Source organism: Rhinolophus ferrumequinum, chromosome 10, assembly GCF_004115265.2.
Source record: "Rhinolophus ferrumequinum isolate MPI-CBG mRhiFer1 chromosome 10, mRhiFer1_v1.p, whole genome shotgun sequence".
Lineage (NCBI taxonomy): Eukaryota > Metazoa > Chordata > Mammalia > Chiroptera > Rhinolophidae > Rhinolophus > Rhinolophus ferrumequinum.
Genome location: NC_046293.1, coordinates 17,017,133 through 17,039,069, shown reverse-complemented (window position 1 = coordinate 17,039,069; position 21,937 = coordinate 17,017,133). Strand labels below are relative to the sequence as shown.

At 41.3% G+C, this 21,937-nt stretch overlaps 1 protein-coding gene across 4 annotated transcripts in view; it reads right to left on the bottom strand.

The window, feature by feature from the left end:
• The window catches only part of IGF1 (insulin like growth factor 1), a 74,276-nt gene that overhangs the window by 14,290 nt on the left and 38,049 nt on the right, over positions 1–21,937 (bottom strand). For 2 of the 4 annotated variants that reach the window (XM_033117216.1, XM_033117217.1), the window contains exon 3: positions 5,312–5,493. In XM_033117216.1, coding sequence (XP_032973107.1) covers positions 5,312–5,493 — 182 coding nt within the window. Of the gene's footprint in view, positions 1–3,328; positions 3,838–5,311; positions 5,494–21,937 lie in introns of those variants that run through there. The other 2 variants (XM_033117214.1, XM_033117215.1) reach the window with 2 other exon arrangements.

The following is a 21,937-nucleotide window of genomic DNA, read 5'->3' as shown; positions in this document are numbered from 1 at the left end:
ACACACTATAATATATATTTGTACACACACACACACAATCTCACATCATCACAACTATATGAGGTAGATTCAATTATTATCCCCACTTGACAGATGGGGAAACTGGGCCACAGGTAAATAACATGATATGCCCAAGGTCATACCACCAGTAAGTGAGAGAGACGTAATTTGAACCTAGGCAGTCTTTTTCCAGAGTCTGTGCTCTTAACCCACCATTACAGCCTTTCTAATCTTTATAATTCTCCCTCATGCCTAGTACAGAGGTTTGCACATTGTAGGTGCCCGATAAAAAATATATATATATTTCAATAATTATTTCAGGATCATGATTCTTTATATATTCCCATTAGTTTTACACACAAACATCAATTTGCCCTAAGAGAAGCAATTGAAGCAGTAGAATTTTAAATGATGATTAATCCTCTGCCTACTTCAAGAAAGCATGGAGATGAGGGTAAATGGGATCAAATACATGGTGATGGAAGGAGAACTGACTCTCGGTGGGGAACATACGATGTGATATATAGATGATGTATTATAGAAATATACATCTGAATCCTATGTGACTTTACTAACCATTGTCACCCCAATAAACTTTAATTAAAACAAAAAAAGAAAGGAAAGCATTGAGGGCACTCGTAGGTAAATACCGTGTTTCCCCAAACATAAGACCTGGTCTTATATTAATTTTTGTTCCAAAAGACACATTAGGGCTCATGTTCAGGGGATGTCATCCTGAAAAATCATGCTAGGGCTTATTTTCTGGTTAGGTCTTATTTTCAGAGAAATTTTTCGGAGAAACACAGTAACGTTCACTATAAGATCCTCGGGCAGTTTCCACCTTTAGCAGTAGGTCTTTGAATGATTTCAATTTAGGCTAGAGAAGGAAATTCCAAACACTCAACACTTGTGTAACACAACCCTTTACCGTTCTTTTTTAACTCTCTGCTTGTCTCACTAGCCTATGCAAGGATGCGAGCAATCATGTCGTCTGAGAAGTGCTCTGTATTTTTATATCTGTCTTTCTACCACTATTCACCTGTTTATATCAACAATTTGTCCAGGCAGCCAGCATTATGTGCTGTGCATCACTGGGTGCTTCGTATTGATACTAGAAAGAGGAGATGGAAAGACAATAACAGATTCTTCCTGTTTATGTAGTTCATACTATTCAGGAATCACATGGAGGCATTCAAAATGATTGCTTTAGAGTTGATAAAAATCCATTCCTAAAAGAAGTGGGTTTTAGCCCATCGTCTTGGAGTTAAGCATTTTTTAATTAGAAAGTTCTATTGCTTTTATTTTTCTTTGAAAGTCTTTGTCTTACTTCTTGAATGAACTGCCTCATTGGTTATAGTTATGGGTTATCCAAAGCCTTGCATCACAATTGACATTTTTTTCAGTCATTGATGAAAGAGGGAAGAGATAAGCCTCTCAGGAACCTTTCCTTAGGTCATGAACTGTTCATTCTTCTGCTGAACTTGGTCCTTTGAAGAGCCATCTGTGTTTGTTGGCTGCTCTCAGGTGGTTGTCGCAGTAGGTATTGGGCTGTGCCTGAGGTCAGTTCTAAAGCATGGGTATCTTTGTGGAAGAACTCTGCATCTCCTGAATAAGGTGGCTAGCCAGTGGGCTCAGACACCAGCCTGGCTTTTGTCTGCTCTGGTAAGCCAGGCTCCACTGTGCACCCACACCAGCAATGGCTAGTTCCCACCTGGGGTGTCTCCATGCTTCTGATGGGACCTTTTCCTTCTTGGGCAGAGCCACATATTATATATCCTGGGTTTTTAGTGAACCATGGAGGAAGGATGACCCTGAAGTAGAAAACATGTCAGGGGCGTGAAAGACCAGGAAGAAAGGAGGGTTCTTTGTACCACAACGTCTTCAAAGTAGGCTACTTGGATGAAATGCTTTACTGTTTGGTTTAGTCTTCTTCGTAATCCAAATGTCATCATCTGTTTGGCTGAGCACTTACCCTCTCTAAGCTGTGATGATTCATAATTTGGATAATCTTGAGACTTTTTGCTTCATTATCTATGAAGACCTGATCCTACTGTTTAAATTAAGGAAGGTGAAGGAGCTGATCTCTTAGACCTATATCCTGTGATGTAACTTAGCTTTTCTTTACCCACAGGAAAACCCAGCGTCCTTACTCTCATTCACTCCCTTCCTTCTGGTGGAAATACATCAAATTAGTGGGAGACTTCATGTGGCCACTTCTACCCCATATTTTCCCTGTGGAATTCTCATTAGTCCACGCTGATTATGTGTGCTCTGTGCCGGCCAGAAGGAGGTCAGCCTAGAACTCACACACTTTCTTACCCATTTCTGATCTCAGTATCCTTGTGTTTAAAAAGAAGCGATTGAACCCAGTGATTTCTGAGGCCTTTTGCACCACTAACATAATGCCGTCTTAGTATTTCCATGGAACAGGAACTCATAGGATTTCAGATGTAAAAATTTACGTGTGTGTGTGTGTGTGTGTGTGAGAGAGAGAGAGAGAGAGAGAGAGAGAGAGAGAGAGAGAGAGAGAGAGAGAGAGAGAGAGAGAGAGAACTTTATAGGAAATGGAATCAGAAGGCAGTAGTACTCAGACATCAGAAGTCTTCTGTCGTGGGATTTGTGCCTCCCACCCCGAAATTCATATGTTGCAGTCCTAAACTCCTGAGTCTCAAAATGTCACTGTGTTTGCAGATGAGGTCTTCACACCAGATATTAAATTAAAATGAGGTCTTCCTGGTGAATTCTAATCCAATGTGACTGGTGTCCTTTTAAGAAGAGGAACTTTGGGCACAGAGATACGTACAGAGGGAAGATGATGTGAAGACGCAGTGAAAAAAAGGCCGATTACCAGCCAAAAAGGGGCCTGGAACAGATCCTTCCCTTGTCGTTCACAGCAGGAACGGACCCTGCCAACATCTTGGACTTTTAGCCTCCAGAAGTTTGTGAAAATAAATTTTCTGTGGTGCTTTGCTATGGCAGCCCTAGCAAACGTATATATCTTTTATATCTGATTCCAAAGTTCAAAAACAAAAAAAAAGAAAAAATCCCAAAGTTCGGTGACCTCCTCTCAGATGTTACCTCACAGGCCTCACAGGCCTTTAGGCAAATACTGGATGCCCTTTGGCCTGAACCTGGACTTGACTAAGAAATGCAGCTTCTAATGACACTGTAGGAAAGGAAATCTGGGAGCTTCTATAACACAGTTCAGTCTTGCTGAGAATTTTTGGCTAATATTTAACTCTGGACATATATAGACACGAGCAATTCTTCTGTAATAGATTCACACAAAATTTTAAAATGCATCTAAAAGCCTTAATTTTTTAATCTTAATTATTTTATTTAATTGTTTTTTTTTGGGGAGGGAAATGTTGTGGCTTATTTGCCTCTTTTACAATTTTTGTTCTGTTTTCATTCTTGTCACTGTCTCTCTGTGGACTTTCTTGGGCATTAGTTTTCTTTTCCATTTTCTCCATGTTTATTAGCCACATCCTACAACAGGTTCCTCTCTTCCTTCCGTCACATGCATTATCTAGCTCCACTGAGCCTCCTGTTCTTCATTTCCTCTATAGCATTTCCCACTTTTCTTTATCGCTGTCTGCTTCTCTCTCATCGTCCTTGCCTCTGTCTGCTTTTCTCCTCCATTTTCCTTTTTTGTCTCTTTGTTCAGTTTCTAGCTTCAGTCTCCCTTCTCTGCTCTTTCTTCTTTCCTTTCATCTGCTGACTTGCTTCCGTCCCCTCCTTGGGCGTTTCTTTGGCCCACCCTCCTGGGCGTTTCTTTGGCCCACCTTTCCTTCTCCTCTGAGACTTCGTTTTCTTGTTGGTAGATGGGGGCTGATACTGTAAACATCACAAAAATAATGGCATTGAGAACATGCAGTTCCCTCGGTGTCCCGGAAGGCAGAGCCTTTGGGTCAGCCCAGAATGCCCGGGCTCCAGAGGGTGCAGGAGACAGCACTGGTGCTGGACAGGTGTCTAGACCGCAGTCACAAGACCCGACCTTCCAGAACTCGGGGTCTCATCTCTGACCCCCACCCTCTCCCCAACCAGAAATTGACAGGCACTGGTCACCTGGGAAGAAAAGCAATTAACCTGCCTTCACCATCCCCAGCACAACTTCCAGTCACATTCGCCTAAAAGGCACTTCCGTGGTGCTTGCTCCCTGACCATTGGCTGCCGTGTTCTCTGTACACCAGGTCGTTCCCAGTCCCTTTCCATCACTCAGGGTGGCTCCCTGGGTCACATCTCTGCTCCGCCCCCTGGTCCTCCTTCAGCCTCAGCTGCAGGTTTGGATCAGGAAGCAGCAAAGGTGAACTTCTTGGGCTTTCTGCACAACGCTAGTTTGGGTTCCAAAGATTAAAACCATAGGATCTTTTTTGCTTTTGTTTTTTCCCCAACGGAGTCCCCAAGGAGACCTAAATGAGAGCTTTTACTTCCCTTACTCAACCTCCCTTGATTTCTTTTCCTCCTTCACCTGCTCTTCAGTTCTTATTCTTTCTACTTAATGACTAAACTTTTAGTTAATTACTTATATTCATGTGTTCACTCATTCATTCACTCATTCAACAAAAATTTGTCAAGTGACTAATGTGCATCAGATGATTCACGTACTTTTGATGGCATACCTCTAAGGTTTGTTTCAAGTTTAGCTTTTAGAAAAAGACACCTGCAGATTTTGATCATTAGAAATTTGTAGGTATTTGAGCCAAACAAAAATTTCTATTTTAAATGTTTTTTTCTTTAATTACATTTGCCACTGAATGTGAATTTCAAATAGTTCCCATTTTAGACTTGTTTGTTTGTTTGTTTGTTTTTGTTTTTTTGCTCCTTTGCAGAATACCAGGACTTGAAAAGTTACAGGCTTTGTTCTTAATTACAATTATAACAGACGTTAACACTTGTCCAACAGCTGTTTTGTACATGAAAAGCATTGTATGTGCATTCACTTACTTAATTCTTACATCGATCCAATGAGGTAGCTATTACCATCATCCCAGTTTTATAGATGAAACTAAGGCTTGCAGAGGTTACATGATTTTGCTAAGTTCTCTCAGCTGGAGATTGATGGACATAGGACTTGAGTTTTGTCTCATCCCAAAGCTGATGTTTAGTCACTGTTCTCCACCATCTTCTGGTATCAGATCACCCAGACCAGTGGAAGGGAGACTTTGCAAAGTGGAGTGAGCAAACGGATGGACATCTAGGGTGTCCTGTAAGCCAGGAGACTATGGGGGCATAAGGACTGTTTGGCTCACTCACACATCTAAGACACAGATCTCTTGGGGATGGCCAGATCCCACCCCGGCTGCCTTACCTTCTGAGCCTTGGGCATGTCGGTATGGCGCTGGGCACGGACGGAGCGGGCTGACTTGGCAGGCTTTAGGGGTGCACAGTACATCTCCAGCCTTCTCAGATCACAGCTCCGGAAGCAGCATTCGTCCACAATGCCTGTCTGAGGCGCCCTCCGACTGCTGGAGCCATACCCCGTGGGCTTGTCTGTACAAATCAAATGCAGAGTGGCCTGGCGTTAGAATAGAATATACTATCTTAACAGCTCTACCGGGCCTCTGAAGACTCTCCTCTCCCCACACCTAGTCAGCCCACACGTTTGTAAGTCAACCTCTTTTGGAAGCTTCTCCAACCATTCCTGCCCCCACAGATCCTTCAGGATTCCAGCATGTCTCCTGGAGTCTGTATCACACTCAGGAGCCCTAACTCATTCACGACACACTTGATTTGTGTTCATCCTCCTCAAGTTCTCGGTGACCGTTAGTCAGGGATCTTGTCTATGCCCCATCCCAGCCTTTCCTTATGTACTGGCTCAGTTGAGAGGCTACGAGGAGTATTAATTAAAATAAGGTCATGTATTCAGTTTCCTTAATCTTTTAAACAAATCTGCATAGTTTTTATATGCAGGACAGCTCAAATGTTTGCTCTTTGGTTTAATTGCTTCCACTGTAAACTCAGACTGCGTATCAATGAAGTTTTAAATCTAGAAAGGGCGCCTTGCTTTACGGATGTGGAAACTGAGACTCAGAGTTGGAAATGACTTGCTCAAGGTCATTAATTCGTGCAGTAAGTGGTAGAGTCAGGGTTCAAACTCAGGTGTACTCTCTGCAAAGCCCAAGTGCCTCATAGAGCCCAGTTGTACAACTCTGGGCAAGTCATTTAAGCTTCCTGGTTCTCAGTTTACCCATCTGTAAAGTGGGGTTACTAATCTCTTCCTTGTACGGATTATTTCAGGAGTACATGAGCTACTGTATGAAAATTGCTTAGGGTATCACTGCACATAGAGAATGTCCTAAATAAATATTGGTTTGCTTCCTCTAAGCACTCCTTTCCAGAATCTTATATGATCCGTGAAGAAATGTATTAGTATTAATTGCATCCAAAAGCTTGGAAGGTGGAACTGATGACAATACCAGAGTGATAGGGCTCTTTCTCTTATCACCCCAGAGAGTCCAAAACCATCAATTCCATTTTCTTATAGAATAACGACTAGCCTGAGACAGAATGAACTAAATGTCCATCTTTCACGTGATTTGGACTGCCCAGAAGGAACACCACAAGTCACATTTCTTTTGATATTTGCAAATCCATTAGACCTCTTTACTTGGCAAGTAGGTTTTGGTTTGGTTTGGTTTGGTTTGGTTTTGATTTTGAACACACTTTTCCTGGCTCTAGTATTAAAAGAGAAGGCAAAACAAGCTTACATGGATCTTAAAATCTACCTGAATTCTTTGTAAGCTTTATGTCGTAGTAGAACTTCTGTTAAACCAAATCTTGCTTATACACCAATATATGAGACAGACAAAAGTGAAACTGCTCAGGCTCAGGCCAGGGAGGGGTACTGGGTTTTGGCTTTCTCTCATGTCCCTTATCACCCAGGGGAGGTGGGAGGTCTGGGTCTTCTCCACTGATGTCCAGGCTTCATGGAAGAAAATTTGCAAACCATGGATCCAGAACAATCCAATGAATCAATCTGACACATATTCAATCTCCATTCCTGACACAGAAGACAGTTGAATGTTTGCATAATAATGAAACCATTCTTTAGGATGAAGTTTGAAAATCAAAATCCCCATCTATATTTTGAACCCCCTGGTTGGGGGAGATCAGACCCATGGTCATGGCCTGCTACCGGACTAGTTTGGTCGCATTGCTGCTCGAAGGGCCAACCATTTGTGGTATTCTCTAAGAACCCAAATATTTTCCTGATGCTTGGCACAGGAGCCTGGGGATGCTTCCTCCCCATAAGGCAGGTTTATTTGTCATCGTTTGGGCAGTAAGGGCTAGTAACTCAGTGAGAGTTCATCTGTGATCTCTCTTGATCTCTCTGGTGGGGGCGGTCCTGCTGCTTTCACTTGAGCACAAACCCTGTGGACTCCTCATGATTGAGGGGTTTGGGAGGGACCGGGCAACTGGCCCCAACTGGAGCCTCAGTAGTGTAGTAGGCCCCAACTGGAGCCTAGTAGTGCACTAGGTAACTAGTGCAGAAGACTCTGCTTCTGTTTGCCAGGCGGCACTGGGCAAGCAGAGACTCAGCTGGTCCCTTGTGCAATGTAAAGAATGTTTTTTGTTGTTTTTGTTTTTATAATCTTTTCCTGGAACTGTTAATTAAGGGAAAGACACATATGGGCTTACATGGTTCTTTGTAATCTACGAAGGACTTCTGCATACTCTTTGCTAAGTGGATATTTCAAAAGGCTGAAGGGGTCAGCCGGTCGAGAGTAGTTTTTTGTACACTTTGGTTTCTCTCTTGGGGTGGGGACGAAGGAGAAGGTGACTAGGTAACTGTCCCTGTTGTCTACCACAGGTGACGACGGCTCTTTGCGGAAGCTATACATTTCTTAATGGGATGTAATTGAGAGGCGTTTGTTGCCTATGGAATAGCCATTTGACGTTTGGAGTGGGATGGTAGGAATTGTTCTAGACTTGGCTAACTCAGAAACAACGGATTTCAAAATTTATGCTTTTGGGTGGAAGATAGAAAGGGATAGACTTTGAGGCTCCAGGACTTATTTAGCATATCCATTTCAAATATTTCTAAAGTAATCTTCCTTTTAGACCCCATAGGTACTGGAGCTTTTTGCCTGCTACTGGGGGACGACACTGATTATCTTGGGTTGGCAGAAAATGTTGTCTGTATTGTGTATTCCTTTCTTGGTGATTGCCAACAGCCATGAAACTCACCACAGGTTTATGTCCTCTTATGAGAGTGAAAACAATCAGCACAACAGAAAATAATAGCACACACCAGGCATCTGGTTTGTCACCTCTCTTAGATGAACTCAGAGTTTGACATGGCTCAGTATATAAAATAGCTGTGCTTTTTTTTTTTTTTTTAAGGATTAAGGTATCTTTTAATTTGTGTATTTTAGCTGTGCTTTTTAAAGTCCATAGCTCAATGGATTTGGTAACAGAGAAATTTAGGACTTTTCTGTAATACTTTATAAAGAAAGTTTGCCTAATGTCCATCTATATATATTTTAAATGTTGTTGAAATAGTATTATACAGACTTGGATTTTGCCATAATTGTAACTACCAGTTATCGATGGCCACCACAATCCTAGAAAGATGTTTTTCTTCGTCTATTCATAATGTCTGCAATGGAGTAATTATACTTCATTGAGAATATATGAATATAACAAGTGTTTACATATTGCTTTCTAAAATTTAATTAATCCTTTGAAGTGTTCTGGTTCTACATTAAGATAGTCAACAAAAAAATCATTTCTCAACAATCAGGCGGCCAGATTTGAGGGTCAAAGTTTTGTGTTTTATCTTCAAATGCCTCACATTACTTCTTTTTCCAGAACCAAAATAAAGACATTTGATGCTATGGGATAACATTAGAAACCTGATACAATGAGGTTTACTAGAAAGGCAGTAAAATAATTTGCTCCAGTATCAATTTTGAGAAAAATAGGGATTTTTTAATGACGTGTAAATTGCAGCTATTGTCATTCTGACTAATTTTTAAATGCAGTAGAACAAATTGTTTCATCCTGCCTCTAAAACCTCCTCATTAGGCACTACGTAATTCTGCTCCAGTGGGCAGAATCAGAAGTGATACGTGAATGGTAAACAAATAGTGGCTTAATATAAGAAAATTTTTTCTCACAATTTGAACTCAAAAGTTTTAAAGATGGGACAGACTTCTTTTAAATGTAATGAACTTCCCATTGCTGGAAGCAGTTAAGTAAAGGTTGTGTGGACACCTGTCAGAGATCCTAGGATCATATTCCTGTATTGAACACTGTGTATCAGTATTGCGGTCCTTTCTATTCCAAAGATTCTATAGCAAGTGAAGAAAGGCAGGGGAAAACCCATCTAGGCCAACTATTCAGCATGGTTGGAAGTCACTTACCTTGTCTTCGAGAAAGAGATTCAGATATTTTCTAACTTAGAAAGGAAAAATTTGTTTTTTATTTATCATTTGAACACCCCAAGATGCTCAAAACATGTTTCCTTCCTTGATGCTACAACAAAAGACAGGTGACTGGGATAGTCCCTTCAACGACTAGGTACAGTTCTAGAATTCTGTCATACCGGCGTTATGAAGTATCTATCAGTCCACTCAGTTATTAGAGTGAATGGGAATGTATAAAACTTCACAGAATTTGCCTTACTGACAAAGTCTTGACATTGAAACTGTATATATTTATGTATCTATTTTTGTCAGTCGTTTTTCTCCAGAGCATACAGACCAAAGATGGCTTCGCAGACAAGCTGGCTTCCACCTCAGTGAGGCCTTGACTCCTCTGTGACTAGACGTCGTGTGTAGTCACAGAGCACTGCTGTGTCTTGAAAGTTGGCCAACAGACAGAATTCCAATGGTTAAACAGCTGGCTTCTATAATAATAGCACTTCCCTTTAAATAATGCATGGTCATTGGAGTAATTCAATAATCTTCAGGGCAAACTTGCTAGTTACAAGGGTTTTGGGCAGAATTGTGGCATCATCAAAACCACACCAATTAGCTGAGTCTCACATTTTGTCATGGTTGCAAGCTACTAGCTTCCCTCTATCTTTGAAGGAGAAGGTGTAATGCTGAGATTTAACTGGGCTCATCACTTCTACCGTGTTTCCCCGAAAATATGACTGGCTCTTATATTAAGTTTTGCTCCAAAAGATGCATTAGGGCTTATGTTCAGGGGATGTCCTCCTGAAAAATCATGCTAGGGCTTATTTTCCAATTAGGTCTTATTTTCGGGAAAACACAGTAGAGCAGAGAGCTCTGGTCGTGCATTACTGGTAAAAAATGGTACTACCTTTACTGGTGCTACATAAGGCTGTGTTTCTTATAGGTTTCAGGAAATGCACTTGGAACATGGTGCTCAATTTTCATTTCCTTTGACGCTTCCTCTCTTGTTTATTGAGAATGCTCTGCTTGTGTTTCAACTTTATCATTGGACAGAGGAGGCATTGATTTGAAGAATCAGTATTTAAATGATGAAAAATGTGGACATTTTCTGAATAGGGAAGTATCCAGTTCTGAAGACATACACTTGTGACTCTTTGGGTTCCGAGGAATAAAACTATTCTCTAGAACTTGCTAACAGGAGGAAGTTCTAAAGTTGATCATATCTTGAAAGCAAGAAAAAAGAAGTAAGAATTCAAATTGGATTTCAAGGGCTCTCTCTAGAAAATTTACAATTATGTGTCTGATGGTAAACATTAATGAGTTTATTAACTAATGAAAAATTAATTTACATTTGACTTTGACTAACTGAGATTGATTACACAATCAGACATTACAATTAAAGTCTATAGAAGCCAGAAAGTTAGATTTCTTACACTAACTATTTATCAAAATCTCCAGACATGTCGACAATTTAGAATAACTCAGAATGGTTAGTTTCTTAGGGTAACATTACTCCATTGACCACCTTATCTAATAAAAATTCACTCAGTTGACAGTATTGCATAGGATACTAGTAGAAAAGTTGGGTAAAATGTGACTGACCTTAAAGTTGTCTCCTTTTTAGCATTTTAATGGCTATTTTCATTTGTGGGAAAGGGAGGATTACCTCTCAATCTTTTCTACACATTTTATAGCTTTATATGGGAAACTGGACTCCTTTCATGAATTCCTAATATAAATAACATTGTGATAAGACTATTATCCAGACCCAAAATGTAACACTACATTGAATGGTTGCTATTTGCTGAATTAATAGGATTTGCACTTAACTAAAAGACTTTTGATAAGTCAATATTTTACCTTTTAAAAATTCTATGGAAATCACACTTGAATTAAAACATTTTTGACATATATGTAGTCATGTGAATAGTAAAGATATGGAAAGAATCTTTCACTACTGTAAACTCGCCACATCATTATGCACTTACAATGACATGGGCATATGTACACAGACATACTCGAATACATATTGGGAATTAAATGACTTACCATTAGTATCAAAGTTATTGTCTATGACTATTACTATACTATTACTATCAATATCAAAGCTAAAGTGCTAATGGACTCTGTACATTTCTGCTTTTGTGCAGAAAGATTTTTTTTCCTGAGTAAGATTGACCTTTGGCATCTGGAAAAGTGAACACTGAGAAAATGTCCTCTTTTCTATGAACTGCATGTCATAAACTTTTCTTGAAAACCTATCAAATCGAGGCATCGATTTCACTTTGGCCTGTGTTAATTTTTAATTCCCAGTGTTCGCCGGTCCCACTACTTCTCAATTGGACGAAGTCATCTTTTCTAGGAATCATGACCTTGTTTGACCTGCCACCACCCCCACCACGCAGCAACTCTATCACAGCTGCTAAATCCTCACAACCCAAAAGACCAAAGTCTTCCCGTTACCCAATCAAGTCAATGTTTGTGTACCCTTGGGTCTAAAAGAATGAAGCAGAGCTCTATGGGGCTGCCCCTTTCTTCAAACTCTCATTTCTTTTGGAAGCTCCAACCCAAGGGCAGGTGTGAAAATAGGGCTATTCTGTCTGCGTCCGTCTCCAAGGCCAGGGAGCTAAATTGCAAGGCCTAGGGACGAGAGAACTAGAGATTCAGAGAAGAAACATTACCGTTTTAGGACTCTTTGGAGAAATGGGCCGACAGAGTGGGAAACAATGTGATGTATTACTTTAGCCTGATACAATGCCCTGGAGGATGAGTATCTTGCCAGGACAGCACAATTTACTAGCTGAGGTCTGTTTCCAGGGCTTGGAGGAGATAGATGTAGCCAACAAAATTATACTTTGGCAAGAGAAATGCTTTGCTGGACAGAAATGTTGTCTAAAGGGAATGGTTTGGTTTATCAAAGTCTGAGGTAAAAGATAATCAAATACCAAGAGGTCATTTTTATGTTTGAATTATTTCAGTTGGGCCTGCTATATAAGTTAGCTACCACTTTCTAGTTATATAGCTGCAGTTACTTAGAACATATGATAGGGTTTGAGTATGATCTCACTGTGACATCTGTCATACCAATGAAGAAGGAGACAATGTGTGGAATGGGTACAAACACAGGTTTTGGAGTCAGACAGACCTGGATTCTGCCATTTATTCACTGTTCACCTTGGGCACGGCATCAAATCTTCTAAGACTTAGATCCTCTGATGTAAAATGAATATAATAAGAATAGCTCCCAGTGCTATTGTGAAGATTATGAGAGAATGTAGGTAAAGTATTCTGCATAATGTTTGGGACACAGTAAACTCTAAATAAATGCTAAATATTATAGTTAGTATTATTATGGAGTTGAATTGGCTAATATAGCTAGCTGGGCAGATAGCCTCTTCTTCTCTTCCTCTTAAAAATGCACCCTTTCCAAAGTTTGGTTGAAAAAGATGGCCTTTCTAGATAAAGGAGGACTGTGCTCCATTAAAACAAATGAATAACTGTTCTTTTGAAAGGATATCCAAACTTTATGTTGAATAGATTGTCCTAAATAGCTTTAATCTAGAATAGACACTTTATGAGAATGGATTCTCCAATCAAGTCAAACAAAGCAATGTCACAAGGGCTCATCTTGACCTCTTGTTACCTTTGATTTCTCCCAAATAATCCACTGTCTAAAATAATTGGGTTTTCAGTGTTAGTAGCCATTCGCTTATTTCAAAACAATGCTGCAAGACGCGGGACGTGCAAAATACGTGGTCAGAAGTGGTTTCCCGTCACTTTCAACCAGCATATGTATTTCTCTCCTTTCTCTCCACTTCATGCCTCACCTCTTTCTTTTCTCTTCATTTATATCTTCTAGTCTCCTGCTATTGGCAGATGTTGGCATTCTTTATACTCACTGATGAACTTGAGGGCAAAAGCTCACGCTATGTGGAGTTCATGGTAGGTTAGGAATTAGAGTTTAGTGTCCTCCCTGGAGTGACCGAGAACTAAGACTTCCTCTCCGGCCAACCATGCTTTGGGAATAAGCCGCAACCAAGTATACAATGTCACCAAACCCACTTAATCACTACTCCATCTCGGACCCACACCGGAATGAGATGAAAAGAGACCACAAAGAGAAATAATAAGAAGGGATGTTGAGGAATTGCGTATACGGACCTTAGTTATCTCATTTTTTTTTCTTTGTTTTTGAGAAAGACTGTGACGGAAATTGTAAGATGAGTCCGGCTCCAACCTGGAGATTGTAGCTATGCCACGAGCATTATCTCCTATACTCACACTGTTACTGCGAGTTTACTCTTTCAGATGTGGGAAGAGAGGCCATGTAGCAAACAGAAGGCACTCATGAATAGAGGGTAACGCCCCTCTTTCTGGTGCCACAGAAAGATGAATCAGCCAAAGGGGTATTAAAACACATTCTCCTTATTTTTAGTTTCACTCTAAAGTCTATTCCTCTTTTCTTTGCAACTTGGCACCTGCTCTGCGTTCTCAGGGGCCCAGCTCCCTGTCAGTCTCCTCACTCAGGCCTCTGTGTTTTGCTCAGGGCACATCTGGAGATTTTCCCAGGGGTGGGTGTGACATGGTCAGGATGGCAGGTGAGGGGGTGATAGCTGCCAGGGCAGTCTGGCGTGTCTGAAGGAAGAATGAGGGGAGGTGGAGGCGCTGTAGGAGACGCATCCAGGTCTGTATCGGAAAGTGGCCTCCACAGCAGCAGAGACAGCCCTTGGCACTACTACGGAGCAGAAACAGTACGCGTCAGTGGCAGACTGAACACAGGGAGAGAAGGAGGAGGGAGGGAGAAGACGGTTAAGGTATCACATGATATAAATAAATGTTTGGTGTGTATTTCAGTGCCATTTGGGTTGTGAGTGATGTCCCTTTCATGCTGGTGTTGTCACCACTGTTGTTTCTGCATTGAAAAGTCCTGGGGAGTGTTTCTGTGGCACCTAGCACAGTGCCATATGCAGAGAGGGAATAAAAAGAAGGCAATATGGTATACTGAAAACAACATTGGATTCTAGCCCCAGATTCTTTGTGTGAGCTCACAAGTCATCCAAACTCTCTGAGATTCAGTTTTCTCATGCAGACACCCAAAGTACTAGATCATAGCAAGCCCTCCTTTGAACAGTGTGACCCTAAGGACGATCTGGATGGTTATGCTACCCACTTTTTAATCAATCATGTATATATGGCACATCAATGCTACTCCATAATAATAGGGAAATATATAGCGAAGAGACGTTTGATGAGAGAACCAGGAGTTGCCTCTTTGTCAGCTTTAATTTTAGTTGCAAACAAGATTTATAGGCTGAATTTAAAGAAAGCAGGGATCAGTGTTGAGTTTGAGGGAGGAAAATTGGAGGTGGGTTGGAATAAGGGTTGGGGATAAGACTATCTATGGAGATTGCACAAGCCAGCTCAAAACAGGATATAGGCGTGAGTGAGAAGGAGAGTAAGAAAGATGAGAGTCATTTTCTGGAGCTATTGAAACAGTAGAAAGAATCAGATTACATTTTGAAAACTGGAGTCCTAAAGGCCTTGAAGAATAAGGTCGAGAGGGATGGCCCTCACTTGCATGGGCACTTGGAATAGAGAATTAGTGTTAGAACAGTCCTTCCAGAAATCCCTGGGAATGGCTTTTCAGCACGTCACAAAGCTGCATCTTCAAAGACAAGGGACGGACAAGCCCTAGGAGGACAGTGAATATTGTCGGCCAGAATCTTGAACTTCCAGCACTCAACGTGGCCGGCATTTTATTTCACCAGCTTCCTTGGTATATGAATCCTCTGTGCAATATTCAGTTCCTTCCAGGGGGACAGAGGCATAGGTTCTCTGGAAAATTCTAGCTACGACTATATGTTATCTCACCTCTGATAATATGAATGGACTGCTAGGGAGGCCATCAGCTCCGCCATTGGCACTCAACTTCTGCCCAGAGGACAAAATTAGAAGATGACCATTATAAACATGGCTTTTCAAATGCTGCTCCCTTTTTCTTGATAAAACAAACTAATGTTAAGGTTATTAAAATGTTAAAATCTGTACAAGGCGTTCTCAAGCAAAATATCAAGCAGGTAGGCAGGCTGAGGCTGAATGGTTCATTTAGAGAGTGATTAATAGTTTTTCAGCAACTTTCCGTTAAAATCTGAACTCATCAGACCATCCTTTATTTTTTTCCTTTCTATAAAATTTTGCTGCTCTAATTCTTCTCCCCTTTCCCTTAACATTTGATGCTTAAACATAACCAAGAGACTTCAATTGCTTTCTTCAAATAATTGTGTTTTAGAATTTCAACATATCTTTTGACATGAGAGCAAACTCAAAGTCAACTGAAGAAGTTTCTTAGTAATTTTCTGGCAATCACTAAGCCTGTTAGCCACCATTCCAACCCTCACCCCCACTAAGGAAAACAAACAAACAAACACTATTATTTTTCTGAATTGAAGACGTGAATTACGAATAAGGAGAAAGAGAGGTGTGGTCAAGTTGTAGCCTGTCTCTCAGCTAAATCCTATTCTCATCTTTATTTCATCTGGGACCAATAGCATGCCTACATCGCCAAACCTCATTAATGGCTGTTCAGCAAATATTATTATCAATCAAGAAAGTTCTCTGATTCTCTTATTTATTTTGCTAAATTCAGCAAAGAAAAATGTTTTCAGCTTGGGATATTGGCGGGAGGAATCAAACTCTTCTTTCTTTTTACTTTTTCTCACACACTCAAGCATGCTGTGCGTGAGCACATTGCTCTGGGACCCCACTCTGAGGTAATGGTCACTTGGCCTTCTAGCCAATCCCTCACTTCTGTGAATTTCCTTTCTGAGAACTAGAGACAGTTGCCCCAGCAGTCATTTTCAATCCATCACAAAACCTATCCATGGTTGCAGAATTAGGCTCATTAGGAGCAAACAATGTGAGGCCCTAATGTGTCACAGAACTGGGGTGGCTCCTTTTGCAGGGACTCGGGGCCAGGATAACCACCTGTGGGACATTTGATTTCCCTCAACACTTGCCTTCTGTCTGTTGTCTTTGGCTCAGTTCTGAGTTTGGGAAGGCTGTAGGGAGGCCCTGTTTATGCTAATATTTAATCATAATTAGCTCTGTTCTAACTCTAGCAGGAAGTGAGGGCCCAAGACCAGGAGTTGAATGCTCGCTTCTGATGTCTAGTCTGTTAGCAGGGCAGCCTCCATTCTTTCTTCCCAGACTTCCAGGATGTACAGATGCTCCTCTGCTTAACGATGGGGTTATGTTCTGATAAACCCATCCTCAGTTGAAAATATCTTAAGTTGAAAGTACATTGACTACTGCAGTAAAGAGTATGAGTTGTTCACCCTCGTGATCTCATGGCTGCCTGGGAACTGGGGCTCGCCGCTGCTGTCCAGCGTCACGAGAGGATCGGACCGCATGTCTCCAACCCCAGAAAAAGATCAAAATTCATAATTGAAAGTACAGTTTCTACTGCCTGCGTATCACTTTTGTACCATCATAAAGTTGAAAAAATTTTAAGTAGAGCCGTAGTAAGTCAAGGACCAGTCTGCACCTGACTCCTGATAACCCCACACCAAGCCTCTCACACACGTGAGAAAGGAGAACATCAAATCCATTGACTTATTGGGTATCTCCATAATCGCCATGATGTCAATTAGACGAATATTTGTATGAAAACTCCATGTATGCACCTTTCGGAGATGAGAAGAAGTGACCCCTCAGGGTCTTGACGAAGCTTCCATATAATAGGGTTAGGATGAGAGAAGCTAAGCTTTTTGACTCTGCATAGTAGCGGTTCTGATAAGACAATGTGGAGAGAGCTACACATATGCTCATTTCTGACCTGTGAGTTCACGTCATTGAGGATGACTTTTAAAGAAAAGAATGATAGGACAAAGGGAACCTGTTGCTTTAGAAACATTTGAATCTCCTTCTAAGACTTGCTAATTTATTGATTTTTCTTCTCAAGGAACTTCTAGTCCTCTTCCTTTGCTTCTGGTTCAAGATATGACTACGGTAAAGGTCACTCATGAAGTCATAGTCTTCCCGCATCTTCTCGCTGAACCAGTGCCCCCATGGTCCACTGATATCTGCCCTCGCTAGGCATTTCCTGCAGTCGGACTATGAACCATCATAAATGCCTGGCATTCTTCGGAACATCTGTGCCTTCTTGTGTCACATCTTTTTTCCTGGTACTCAACAGGCCAAATATCACCCTGGACGTCTCTTCCAGGCTATTGATGTCTTAATACTCTCCTTTCAATCCAAATTCCTCTCTTATCCTTGGCTGTGGCTCTTGGCTCCCCACCCTTCTCAACTCCCCCATCTGTGTTAGTCATCTGTGGCATTACCAACCGTGTCTCTTTCTCTTAGCCTTCTATCTGAAAGTATGCATTTCTTCAAATGTCACAGTTACTACAGTAGCAGATCATGCTACCTGGTTTGAGCCTAGTTAAGCTCCCGAACATGACTTAAACATAGCAATGCAGACACCTCCACACAGCAAGAACACTTGAGAAGACTCACACCTAGAGGATACTGATTAGCTAGTGAGAGAAAAGGAACTATAATAAGACCCAAGGATAGAATCAAATGGGATTGGAAACTTTTCCATTAAATACAAGTTTCTCCTGAGATAGAAAGAGGGATTTTCATTCTTCTGTTCATTTGATATTTAAACTTATTTATTTGATATTTAGGACAATGGAGTGTAGGGGGGCGGGGGGTTTTTGCTATAATACACTACCAATAGCTTCCCTTTGTTGAGTGCTTTCTATTAAGCTACTATAGCAAATATTACTTTTCATGTCTTATTTATGTCCCACAGCAATTACACAGAGTGGGCATTATTATTATTATAATAGCCATTTTACATATTGGGAAACTGAAGTTTGGCAAGGTTAGTAACTTAACCGCCCCCGGGTTTGATCACATGCAGGAGACAGAGTTTTATCCTAAGCATTCCAGAGAGTGCCAGAAGGAAGCCATGAGTGGCTTTTCCCTTGGGAGAGAAGTCTGTGCAATCCTGCAGTAGAGGGCAAAGCTGGGTATTAGATGCTCACATCTCACCCAGTGCACTATGATTCTTGCCAGTTTCAGGAGGGGCAATCAGCTCTGTCATGCAGTCGGACCGTCCTGTTTCCAATATCCTTGAATTGCACAAAGTTATACCAACTTCAGCAGAAATTGAAATACAGAAATTTTACCCATATTCTTGGCATCCCAACAAATCACATTGCCTTCATTTCGTTTTAGGATTTTTTTTTTTCTAATTCTCATCCAGAGGCACACATCATTTTGACAGAGCTACAGTCACATTCTAAATTTAATAGACTGTTGTGTTTCTTTCACTTAACATTATATTGCAAGCATGTACCATATTGCTACATAATCTTCATAATTGTAATTTTAAAACTGTAGAATATTTTGTTGAGTAGCTCTGCCATCATTTCTTTCTTTTTTAAAAAAACTTAAATTTATTGGGGTGACAATGGTTTATAAAGTTACATAGGTTTCAAGTGTACAATTCTGTAATACATTATCTATATCTCACATTGGGTGTTCACCACCCAGAGTCAGTTCTCTTTCCATCACCATTTCTTTAACCATTTCCCCATTATGAGACATTCAGGCTATTATTTTCAGTTTTATCATGATTTTCACTAATTTGGCCATGTCGTTGTGCACATAACTTTCTACCCCTTTGAGATCATTTATAAGAATAAATTCCCAGGAATGGAATTACTGGGTCAAAGGATAGAACCAGACAATCCTATTTTGATGAAAGCTCACAATTTTGCATAAGGACCAGAAGGGAAGACTAAAAGACCAAAAGCAGAGAATTATATCCAGATTTTCTTCCAGAATAAGAAAAGAGACAGCCAAAAAGGAGCACAAACAGGAATCTTACCTGCATCCCATGAATGAGAATAAAAGAACCAATTTTTGTTTTCAATTACTAGTGCAGTTTCCTTTGAAGGAAACATGGGGTGTAACCGGGACTTGGGCTTGGCATCCAAAGGTTTCCTTAGTAGAAGAAAAACCAGGGAAAATGAAATTGATGACAAGAGATGCTAGTTCTCAACTTTCAAAGTCACAAAGCACCTCTGAATTTTCTTCTCTAGGGTGGGGGCAGGGGGAGCTCAAGAAGCCAAGACAGCACCACACTTCAATGTATGGAAAGGGGGGATTTGTGTTCTGAGTAACAAATGCTCTGCGCCCATGCTCTTTCTGAACCCAGGTCCTCTATGGATAACTGGGCTCCTGCCCAATCTGCTATCCATCTCCCTTCTTTCGGAAAATAATATCCCTGGCAGTCTGCCTCCCCATCCCACCCCAGATTTGACCAACGACATCTTTCCTCCTTCTGCCGCATTATTGCTCTCCTGCTTGTAGTCACGCATTCACACATGTTTATTGAACACCTACTATGTTTAGACACTGCTCTCAGTACTGTGGATCTGACGTGAACAGAACAGACAGAAATGGGGTAACACGTCCCCATGCCCTTTATAACTCTGATGACTGTGACACCTTAAAGGAAACTGTAGAGCAGGGATGCTGATCAACAGCAACAGTTCAATGACAACTGCCCGGAACAATTGAAATCTGAGTCCAACAAGAGAATGTGCCTCTAGGCCCCGTCAGAATTCTTGTCTGAGGACTTCATGCTCGCTAACCTCTCTGAAAGTGTAAAATGATTCCTTCGTGCGTCATAAACTATTTCTTAACCGTTAGTCTTTATTTCCTGTTTTATGAGGACTGGCCCAATGCCCCGACTTGATTTGAAGCATCTTAAGGGTAGAAACTGTGTCTCCTATTTCTATATCTAGAAGCACAGCACTGGGCACTTCTCAGGCACTTCATAAATGCTCACTGATTAGTGGATGGCAAAGTCCACTAATGGGAAGAAATTTGTTACACCAGAAAGAAAACACCCAACATCAGGGCCAGTCTCTGTGTGTCTGTTTCCTTTCTTGTTAAAGGGGCATGATAATAGCATTTACCTCTACCAGGTCGTGGTGAGTTAAGGCACATAAAGAGCTGGGAACAGCAAGGGGCACAGAGCAAGTGCTCCTGTAGTGTCACCTTCAACCCCCAGCCTGAGCATCACCATTAATGAATTAATTCTGAGGCTGTGTGGTAAAGTGGTTAGAGGGCAAGCTCCGGAGCCACTGTGCCTGAATTCAGACGCTGACTCCACCCTTTCTAATTATGCTGCTGTGAGTAAGTTACTTAACCTCTCAGTTCTCATCTAGAAAGGGAAATGCCAACAGGACCCATCTCACGGGGTCCTTGGGACGAATGTATGAGTAAACACTGACCCAATGGTAGTTACAATTACTCAGCAAAGAGTGAATGGCCATTATGTGCCTGAACTTGGGCTTCAGAATACAGATGAGGACAAAGGAGACGCAGTCTTTGGTTCCTCCTGACCTCCCCCGCCAGGAGCCTGCAGGTCATGTGTGTTGGCATTGTCATTCCAAATAGCTAACTCCAGAAATAAGTCAGACAATGCCTGGCAGTGGCACAAATCACTTTCATACACATTCTGTCCTACAGCCATTTCAACAGCCCCACAAGGCAGAATGAATTATTCCCATTTCATAGATGAGAAAACTGAGTGTTTAAGTGACTTTTGAATCTGGAAGTTCCTTTGATTTCAAATGGTAAAACTCCACTCTAACCCCCATGAAAGGGTGAATTGCAGGTTCATAAATCTTTGGGGGTTCCTGAAGCAGCCAGTGCCCAACAAGACTAATGCACCGTGGGGTGGGTGGTTACACGGGTACTTATCAGGGATTCTCAAACTTGAGCCTGCGTCAGTATCACCTAAAGGGCTTGTGAAAATATCGCTGAGCCCCACTCTCAGAGCTTCTGTGTAAATAGGTCTGAGGTGGGGCCCGGGAATCTGCATTTCCAACAAGTTCTCAGATGATGCCAGTGCCTCCGTGTGATATAGATTTCCAGCATGTGTATATATGATTAAGTAGCAGAGCACTGGCAAGGAAGAAAGGGCCAGTGAGGACTGGCATCCTGGGAAAGACCTCTTACACTTCAAAAACTCCAGAAAGTTTTCATATCTCTTTTGATGATTGCCTAATAAAGGTATCCGTAAGTTAGTCTAGTAGTAGAACCAGTGTTACTGCAAGAAGGAAAACAAATCATAACCCTCCGAAGTAAGAAACTAAACTAAAACAAAAAAACACATGTTGACCTTTTCCCTTCCCCTGCGTTTTTTATTTGCACTGTCTGTCATTTTGACTTCCAGCTAGCACCTGAAGACAACAAGCCAGGTCACAGGGAAGGAAAGGAGAGACTTAACAAATTCCCTGGCCAAGTGGAAAGCTAGAAACACTGGGACATCCTAAGATATTGAAAGCTGCCTTTACTAAGTACCCGGTTCAATTTATTTTTAGGCTTTCAAAATTGTCAGGTGGGTATTTGAGCCAGTCTGCACAATTGTAACACTTAGTTCAGAAGGCAGACTTCCCAAGGACCCAAGTCTACCTTTTCTGTGTCGTCACCTTTTATAACCTCCCAGGGCAATGCACAGAAGCTGAACAGGTGGAGTGGGTTTT